The sequence below is a fragment of the Oncorhynchus mykiss genome, chromosome 11 (assembly GCF_013265735.2).
Source record: "Oncorhynchus mykiss isolate Arlee chromosome 11, USDA_OmykA_1.1, whole genome shotgun sequence".
Taxonomy (NCBI): Eukaryota; Metazoa; Chordata; class Actinopteri; order Salmoniformes; family Salmonidae; genus Oncorhynchus; species Oncorhynchus mykiss.
Genome location: NC_048575.1, coordinates 42,827,776 through 42,838,181, shown reverse-complemented (window position 1 = coordinate 42,838,181; position 10,406 = coordinate 42,827,776). Strand labels below are relative to the sequence as shown.

At 43.8% G+C, this 10,406-nt stretch overlaps 1 protein-coding gene across 5 annotated transcripts in view; it reads left to right on the top strand.

Annotated features, from left to right (window-relative positions):
- The first annotated feature begins 1,604 nt into the window (after window positions 1-1,604).
- The window catches only part of LOC110535714 (multiple C2 and transmembrane domain-containing protein 1), a 204,756-nt gene continuing 195,954 nt past the window's right edge, over window positions 1,605-10,406 (top strand). For all 5 annotated transcript variants that reach the window (XM_036935500.1, XM_036935502.1, XM_036935499.1 and 2 more), the window contains exon 1: window positions 1,605-2,446. In XM_036935500.1, coding sequence (XP_036791395.1) covers window positions 1,934-2,446 — 513 coding nt within the window. In that variant the 5' untranslated portion in view covers window positions 1,605-1,933. The remainder of the gene's footprint in view (window positions 2,447-10,406) is intronic.

The window sequence follows — 10,406 nt, the reverse complement described above, 5'->3', positions numbered from 1 at the left end:
ACCTACAGAAATGTACATCCTGGTCCTTGGCCTGTCAGACCGCACCATATACAATATTCATGCTCACAATCCCCATTTTAATGCCATCATCTAGGTGTAATGGCAATGGGTTTGTGTGTGGGTGTGTGCCTAAACTAGGCCTAAGCTTGTCTCCTTTAATATTACTTTTTTGAATATGAATATCATACAGTGGACGCCTATGCATTTATCGCTCAAATCTCCGACAGCTGAACCATGAGATAGACAACTATTGTTTTAGGAAAGTAAAAACCAATAAAACAATAAACTATAACGTTTTTAATAGGCTACACATCGAAACACATTTGGGGTAATTTGTTATACCCGGTTATTAATGACATGTAATTATGGATCATGGATCAATATGGCTTGTTTGTTGACGGCGCTGGCAGCGCCCAGTAGGAGGTTTCTTTCTCTCTCTCTTTCTCTCAGATCTGAACAGGTCTCTCGGATCCAAACCAGCATGGGTCTGTTTTCCACTGTCCTTTGGGTCTGACTGTCCTCGGGTCCATTCTGAACGGGTCTCTGTTTCATTTTTATTTATTTATGCATATCAGGTCAAGTGGGAAAGCCGCAGATCCAACTTTTTGGACCCGTGAAGACCTCTAGTCCTAAGTCCTGCTTCCTCTCCTTACATCAGACAATCCCACAGGATTACACTGTCAGTGTCTCTTTTTACCTTAGTTCGGTGTGTGTGTGTGAACGCTGCATGCCATTGTGTGTTTGTTTGTGTACATGGGATTGTGTACATGGGATTTCAAAAGACTAAATGCAGATGCACTTGTTAAACATCTGCTTGTTCCAGCTGATATTTATGGTAAACTTGACCTTAAACATGCTTAAAGGCCCAATGCAGCCATTTTTCTATCAATAACAAATCCTTTCCGGGTAACTATTAATTACCTCCCTGTAATAGATTTCCATTAGATTGCCATCAATGGAGAAAAATAGCTTTTTTGCAAAAAGCTCTTTCTCAAGCAATAATGTAGGACTGTCTGGGAGTGGTCTGAACCACTTGCGTACAACACTCATAGAATTAGGAATTATTTTATTTTCTTGCATAAGTAAAAATCTGGATTATGCCTCTACTGCCATTCATTCCGAATGAGACTGGTTTGGATTTCTTCCTGACGAATATGTCTGCCATTTTCAGCCCACTTTGGAACTTCAAGGGTTTTGACATAGCCCCTCTAGAAATGTAACAGGATATCAAAATGGTCATCCTCTAAGTGTGCTCCCTTCTCTCAGAGAGAAAGTGCATTCATTCACAACAGAGGGGAAGGCATCAAAAGGACTAATTTATTCGGCTAGTATTCATTAAACGCAAGCATGCACACGCACACCCCTCTTGCAAAATGAAAACAAGATCTACTGGCCTTTGTCAATAGCATAAAATGCATTATGAAACGCAATCAGAACATGTGATAACTTCAACCCACTGGCATGGGCCATGACCAGGGGGAGGCGCATTGAATATTTTAATATGTCCAGTCAGTCTTATGTTCAGTTCTCTACTCTATCTCTATTGGAAATGTATATTGCAACTACTAACTACCAACGCATAAATTATTAAGCGCTGTCTGTTCAACTATGTGTTTCCATCTGATTCTGACTCCAATAGGGGTGATGATTTTTCTGCCCAGGCAGCCTGTGTGAACTTCACATGTATGGCAAGCGCAACGCTTCCGCTCCATCATTTACCGTTTGACCGCAACACAACACGTTTGTCATGAAATTCACACTTCAGGCGCACACATTCGCGGATGACGAAGATCCAGAAGATCTACACGAGCCCATGCGTCTTGTGCGGCTCATTGGCGCTGGAAACTGATCATAGTGGAAGTGCAGTATCTTCAGCCAACGGTGACATTCACGACGCCGTGCGCGCAGACTGGCAGGCTGCTGTACCGGCACTATGGAGGAGAAAAACAAGGACGATAACGCCACGAAGGGACAGGAATCGATGTCCTATCAACGGAGGATGTGGAAGAATTTTCAAGAAAAAACCAAACCGTTTTTGAGTCCCAAATTGGTCTCTGAACGTCGCAATCCCGACAGTAAAAAGGAGACGGGGTTATGGATGTTTAAAAGGAAAAAGAAACAGTTGGACCGTGTCTTTTCGTCCTCACAGCCCAATCTCTGCTCCTCTACCCCGTCGACTTTCCCGGGCGACCTGTCACTCGGCGGTACAGCGGTCCCTGGGAACAGCGACAACGGGCAACCTATGCAACAGCTGCTGGGTGCGGTTGGAGTGTCGGCAAGCAAGCCAGAGCTAACGGGACACGAGTGCCCGAAGCTCATCGTCTCCCATTTAATCATGTCCCACCAGAAGAGCTCCTCTCTCGGCTCTGCATGCTTCGAGAAGCTGGTAGTAAAATCTGCGGACGTTGGAGAGGAGGAACAGCTCCGCAAAAACGCCAGTGATTCTGTGAGTAACTTGGAAGTAAATAAACGTGCCACAACGTCTCCAAAAGCACCCCTTAATGATATGTGTGAATACATATTAGCAGGTTGTTTATGTATTTTAAGAAAATTGAAGAGGCTGTAGAAGTGTCAGTTTACGGACAATGACATCACGGTATGATGGACTTTCCATTTTGTGTGACAGTAAAAGTTACTAGATTTCCATAAATTGCCTTCAAATCCCATCTCATTACTACACTTACACAAAATCTCAATTACAGTAGACCTACAAATTCACTGTCTGTAGATATGGGGGAGCAGGGTTTGAACCAGAAACCCTGCAAAACAAGACACGTGTGCACTACCCCCTGTGCCATAAAGGTCCTGGCCTCTGGGTAGAGCCTGTAGTAGTAAACATCCTCATTTGTAACACCAAGTTTATTAAATTATTTTTTTTAAATATTCTACATGGATGCAAATGATTAACATTCAAATGTACAAGCGGAGTCAGCTATGAATGCTGCAGCAGTCAAATGTAATTCTAATGCACATAGACAAGTTCAACAATATAGGCGGCCTACTGCGGTGCAAGGTAACGTTAGTGGCGTTATCAGCTTGATCTCTTGCAGTGCAAAAACTTGCCTGGAAAAGTCGACCCTCAGCCACTATAGGGTTGAATTGTAAAATACATATGCCATCGAAAGGTTGCAATAGTAAACTCAAAATCCAAGAGGAAAACAGTTAGCCAGTTAGCCACTCCAGAAAAGTTAGCAAGTAAGTGCATGGACGTTTATTTGGCTGTAGGTTAATCACGCAAGCAAATGCATGTGTGGATCTATCTGTGTACTAGCCATCTAAATGAGCTAACTAGCTACCTTCACTTACCAGAAGTAGCTGAGACAGAGCTGACCTTTTTTTTTATTTTTTATTATTATCCTGTGTCCAGCATGCTGGCACTGGTCATGCTGAGGAGTCTAAAATATGGTCCCATGAGCAAGAAAATATTCTCAAACTCTTGCTAAATGAAAATCGCCCGCAATTCCAATTTTCATCCAGAAGCTCAAAGTAGCAACATCAAAACAACTTTCTAACAATAGACCTGCCAGTGTTTTAAAAAAAATCTTCTCCTGCACATCATCAGCTGTTGCACCCAGACAGACACACAGACTGACTGACAGCCGGGAGCCGATATTCTTAACCGTTAACGACATGTATTTGTCAGCTAAATTACATTTGTAATGAGGGATATAGCTAGATATACACTACTGTTCAAAAAGTTTGGGGTCGCTTTGAAATGTCCTTGTTTTTGAAAGAAAAGCAGCATCCCGAACGCCATCATCCCGGTGTCCCCTCTTCACTGTTGACGTTGAAACTGGTGTTTTGCGGAAACTATTTAATGAAGCTGCCATTTAAGGACTTGTGAGGCATCTGTTTCTCAAACTAGATACTCTATTATACTTGTCCTCTTGCTCAGTTGTGCACCGGGGCCTCCCACTTCTCTTTCTTTTCTGGTTATAGCCAGTTTGCTCTGTTCTGTGAAGGGAGTGTGAACACAGTGTTGTAAGAGATCTTCAGTTTCTTGGCAATTCCTCGCATGGAGTAGTCTTCATTTCTCAGAACATTTGGATCACTTTGAAGTGATCCAAATCGCAAATGACTATTTTCTAAATAAACTGCTCAAAAAAAATAAAGGGAACACTAAAATAACACATCCTAGATCTGAATGAATGAAATATTTTTATTAAATACTTTTTTCTTTACATAGTTGAATGTGCTGACAACAAAATCACACAAAAATTATCAATGGAAATCAAATTATCAACCCATGGAGGTCTGGATTTGGAGTCACACTCAAAATTAAAGTGGAAAACCACACTACAGGCTGATCCAACTTTGATGTAATGTCCTTAAAACAAGTCAAAATGAGGCTCAGTAGTGTGTGTCGCCTCCACATGCCTGTATGACCTCCCTACAACGCCTGGGCATGCTCCTGATGAGGTGGCGGATGGTCTCCTGAGGGATCTCCTCCCAGACCTGGACTAAAGCATCCGCCAACTCCTGGACAGTCTGTGTTGCAACGTGGCGTTGGTGGATGGAGCGAGACATGATGTCCCAGATGTGCTCAATTGGATTCAGGTCTGGGGAACGGGCGGGCCAGTCCATAGCATCAATGCCTTCCTCTTGCAGGAACTGTTGACACACTCCAGCCACATGAGGCCTAGCATTGTCTTGCATTAGGAGGAACCCAGGGCCAACCGCACCAGCATATGGTCTCACAAGGGGTCTGAGGATGTCATCTCGGTACCTAATGGCAGTCAGGCTACCTCTAGCGAGCACATGGCCCCCCAAAGAAATGCCACCCCACACCATGACTGACCCACCGCCAACTGGTCATGCTGGAGAATGTTGCAGGCAGCAGAACGTTCTCCACGGCGTCTCCAGACTGTCACGTCTGTCACACGTGCTCAGTGTGAACTTGCTTTCATCTATGAAGAGCACAGGGCGCCAGTGGCAAATTTGCCAATCTTGGTGTTCTCTGGCAAATGCCAAACGTCCAGCACGGTGTTGGGCTGTAAGCACAACCCCCACCTGTGGATGTCGGGCCCTCATACCACCCTCATGGAGTCTGTTTCTGACCGGTTGAGCAGACACATGCACATTTGTGGCCTGCTGGAGGTCATTTTGCAGGGCTCTGGCAGTGCTCCTCCTGCTCCTCCTTGCACAAAGGCGGAGGTAGCGGTCCTGCTGCTGGGTTGTTGCCCTCCTACGGCCTCCTCCATGTCTCCTGATGTACTGGCCTGTCTCCTGGTAGCACCTCCATGCTCTGGACACTACTCTGACAGACACAGCAAACCTTCTTGCCACATCTCGCATTGATGTGCCATCCTGGATGAGCTGCACTACCTGAGCCACTTGTGTGGGTTGTATACTCCGTCTCATGCTACCACTAGAGTGAAAGCACCGCCAGCATTCAAAAGTGACCAAAATATCAGCCAGGAAGCATAGGAACTGAGAAGTGGTCTGTAGTCACCACCTGCAGAACCACTCCTTTATTGGGGGTGTCTTGCTAATTGCCTATAATTTCCACCTGTTGTCTATTCCATTTGCACAACAGCATGTGACATTTATTGTCAATCAGTGTTGCTTCCTAAGTGGACAGTTTGATTTCACAGAAGTGTGATTGACTTGGAGTTACATTGTGTTGTTTAAGTGTTCCCTTTATTTTTTTGAGCAGTGTATATAAATACAGGGGAAAAAAGGGTCATTTTATTTGGGACTTACTTAGTCAGGCTTTAACATTCTACACAGGTGTCATACAGCAATTAGATGCTACGCAGCAGCTTAGCACGGGATGAACAAACTAGTTTAGTTTCAATGTCTATTCAAACAGCAGTTACCTTGCCATCTACACAGCCATATATCATCTCTGCACTGTTCTGAGGTAAAAGTCACGCTGTTCACTCTTCACAGCAGCTGCCTCGACGCGCTGCTCAGAGGTTTCCGTATGGTCCTAAAACATTCTCTCTTCTACCGCTAAACACGGCTCTTAGCTATCCGCATGGTCCTAAAGCCACCCCTTAGGACTTGCTACACTGCATTTCCTTTTTGATCGGGATTGGGATGATTTTAGTAGCCTATTTGAAATTGTTGGTGTTGAGCTAGGGTATGGCGAATGCCATACACAATGATAGCCATCTTACGCTTACTTGGTTGAAAAAAAAAATCAAACCCTGCTGTAGTCAAGATCCATTCAGCTCTCAGTACGTTTAGATAAACTAAATTGAGTCCCACTCCTTCCCCAGTGTTTCTGGCTTTAGCCTCCACAGTACAACAGCTCCGTCTGACATCCAGGTGCTTGTGTAAGCAATTTGGCACACATACTTACTCAAGTGCACTTTTCCCCTGTGCCAAGGACCTCTTATCCATTTCATATTTGAGACACCTGCATTCAGGTGACAGGGTGAAGGGTACTTCAATAAAAAAAAGAGATCTGTGAACACTATGTGTACTCTATGGCCCCTTTACCAGAGATAGGCCTACTGTATAACCAGGGTTGCCAAATAAGCCAAATAAGCATTTCTTATTTCTAAAATGCCTCCCAGAGCTCAGGATTTAGCCAACACTTTCTAAATTAAATGAGAGTTTATGGGAAATAACAAGCCACTGCATTACATTGTCATAATTTCACAATGTAATTTGGAGAGTGAGCGGTGGTGATTCATTGTAACTTCTGAGAGTCAGTTAAACATTTATTCAATGAAAGGGGCATACAACTGGACATTCTAGGATGTCCTAGTTTGTTAACTAGTAACCACACAGTGTATACTGTCCATTGGAAGTGGGTGTATGTCATAGGGTGTATATTACTACGAGTCCCAATTCCTTTCAGAACTTTGCATACCTCACCAATGCAATGAGGCATCAAAAACATATCTGATGATGATGATGTGTGTGTGTGTGTGTGTGTGTGTGTGTGTGTGTGTGTGTGTGTGTGTGTGTGTGTGTGTGTGTGTGTGTGTGTGTGTGTGTGTGTGTGTGTGTGTGTGTGTGTGTCAGCAAGGCTGAATGGTTTCTTGATGTCACAGAAAATTCATATTCATACTGTTTTGTACCCCATATCATTTAATTTGATCATGGGAAATGGGCGGATAGACAAACTGCAGGAGAACTGTCATGCGTTTCCTCATTATCTGTCATAATCAGCATGTGTCATATTCCATGGACACTATGCGTTGCATGACGTTGATGTTGCTATTTAACAGATGCTTATTGCCAGGGTGATAGGTGTTTCAATAGGACCTCTGTGTATTGAAATAAATCAGCTGGAGTCACAGCTATGTTCATCTTTTGCGTTCAGGTCATGAGGCTCTCCACTTAATCCCAGCTCTACTGATGTCCACTTGATGAATGGCCACTCCCAGACACAATAACCTCCAGCCCATGTGAATGTGACTGTGGGTCTGCTCTGTTCCAGTATAGATCTTGGCTAGCGTCGCACACCACAGACTCTTGTGTTTTGGTTTTGGTGACACCGACATGTGATGTTTCTGATTGGCTGGATATGTGCACACTTTTCCAGGTAGAAATCAGCCCCTGCTCCCAAGCTAAAATGCAAGGTTAGAATCATTCTGGGAAGATTAAATCCCCTCATCTCTCTCCCTTCATTTGACTCTCTCACTCTCCACCTCATACATAGCCCTCGCTCTCTCTCTCTCTCTCTCTCCCTCTCGCCCCAGACTGCTTATCAGTCATCCTGCCTCTGTGCCCAGCTGTTATGGGCCATTTGTGAAATATTTAGCAGTCAGGAAGGAGGAAGGCCATCTTGTATGCAGGACACACCAGACTCAAATGTTGTCAGTCAACTCACAGACTGTTTCGTACAAGAGCTGTCATACTGACTGGTTTCCTGGGTCGGTAGCGTGGATGAAAAAGTGGCTGATATGCGTGGGCCTCTGGGTTGTGGGGGCGTGGAAACATGGCCTTCACCTTCCAGTGGCAGCGCCCGGCTCGATCTTAATGGCAGTTCCCTCGATGGAAGAATCAGAATCACTTTATTCAGTAAGTGCATTTGCATATATTTGAGGTTCTTGACCTGCTGCTTGCCAGAGAACGACTGATGTTGAGAGCCTGAAAGTGTCTGGGCACCATGATTCGGAGAACAACCCACTATAACATTGGTGCAGGCTTGAGCAGCAAATGCTCAAGAAATAAAGGCGTGTAGCTCTCACCTCTGATAGATTGCAATATCACCCTCTTTCTTTCCCGGACTCCCACCTGCTACTCAGGTGTGCTCAAGGTCTAGTGAAGGATACTGAGGGGAATGGAGGAAAGCCTTTCACTTGTGTCTGACTGAGCATGTTGGGCAAATGCAGCCAGACGGTCAACTACAGAGAGTTTAAGCCTATCAACAATACTCACTTTATTACCACCACATCCAAGCATCCCGGTGTGTATCTCCCCCACCTCTCTGACGTCTCCCCTGGACTGATCTCAATCTGGGTGTCTGAGTGAATGTACGACAGACACCTCGCCTAAGGTTGAAATGGAGGATTCTCTGCTCTGAGGACACATATGCATACCCTCTAAAAACAGGAGAGAACTGGGAGAATAAACAGGGTGGTGTGTGGAGAGAGAGAGAGAGAACGCCAATGCATGGCATTCTTTCCCTGAGGCGTTGCTCTCTAGATTCTGCCTCTTCTCTCGGGGCGACAGAGATGCGTGTTAAACCACCGCATGTCTCAGTAGTCCTCTACAGCTCTCATCACGAGCAGCACAATCGGAGATGTGAATCTCACATTGTAACATCAGATCATAGAGCACTGCTCTGTCCCTCTGACAGACACAGCAGAAATGCACAGTAAGGCTTACTATGGTTGCCTTCTCTTCGGTCTTTTGTGTTGACACACGTTAAAAACTCAAATGTACTACAAACTACTGTAGTACTTACTGTATAACTCTGTTGTAAACTTTATAATACTATACTACACACTGTAGTATCCCTCTATCATGTGTAGTACTTACTATAGAATATTGTCATATACTGTAGAATACTATAGTAAATACTATAGTTTTATATGAATGGAAAAAAACACTGTAGTTAATACTACATTAATGTCCGCAAAACACACTTTTTTTTAACTATAGTAAATTGTACAGCATTTCATTTGCATATACCCTGCCAGTCCCCTCCCCATATCCCAATTTGTGCCACCCATAAGTGAGAAACCCACATGCCAATTATGACCATATATTGTGTTCCCTACAGGTTCTAGGAAAAGAGAAGGAGCTCTGAACTATCTGTTCAGACCTCTGTCCTTCCTTCAGGTTATGGAACATTTGAAAAAGCCTCCACAAAGATAATGAAACACAAACAGTGCAATTAGGAGAACAGAAGGGATGGTTTAGCTTGACAATCGACACATGAATCAAAGGAGTATTGCGCATGGAACGGAATCCTTAACTGCTGACAAGTAAAATCCTTATTGAACTGGGATCTCAGAAACACGGGCAGTGGCTGCATGAGGAACGATGACATCAAACATGAAATGGAACATCAGTCCAATTACTGAACAGGATATTTTAGCAAATTCGATATGCCGTTTGTAGTTAATTCCGACATGAATTCATGTCAGTTAAAAGCTCAACATGCTGGGTATTTGAGTTTACGTTTTCTTAGTCCTGTTAATAGCTACTCTACCCTAAGAGCCTAATATGCAGTAGCAATCCGCCAACAGCTCAAAAGTTGTAAGCAACCGCCTAAATGTTTCTTTTAAGTTTTTGGCAGATTCCGGACACTGCTGAATGTATCGATATTGGCAGAGCAGAAATGTTGAGTTTTATTTTTTGTCATCAAGATAATAAAATGTCCTCGTCTGGTAATTAAATGTTTCAGTCTGTTTGAAAGGTTTACAAGCTAATATAGGGTTTAATTTCAAAATCTCGTGCAAACGCAACACACCACTTCAAAAACATCTCCACATGCAATTGAACAGCCTCACAATGAAAGGACAACAGCAGACATTATTAGCTGTTGCCATATGTAAAACCAGACAACACGGACGAGGGAACAAGACACAGGTGGGCAGTAAACATTCAGTGGACCAACGGGCCGCAGAACCTTCACTGTTCAAAAAATGCTAATCAAACATAAGCCATTTGCAGCTCAATGAACACAGCTCCACTCACCAGAGGAGTATCGAATGCATTTGCAAATGAGGCCCCCAAAAGAGGAAACCTGCAGTCCTAATAACCAATGATGCATACGTTGTTTGCTTTCGTTTATGATCTAATCTGGTCTCGGTATGAATGATAACCATGATACACTGTCTCTTCCAGTTTGGAGTGACAGTTTCTGTTCTGTGCTCTACCTCTTTGAAAAAGCCCATTTTCCTTTCTCAGAATTAGATTAAAAAAAAACAGGAATTCCAATTCTGGATAAAGAAGCAGAGTTTGTATTGTGATTGCCAGGTGTTGCAGATGGACTG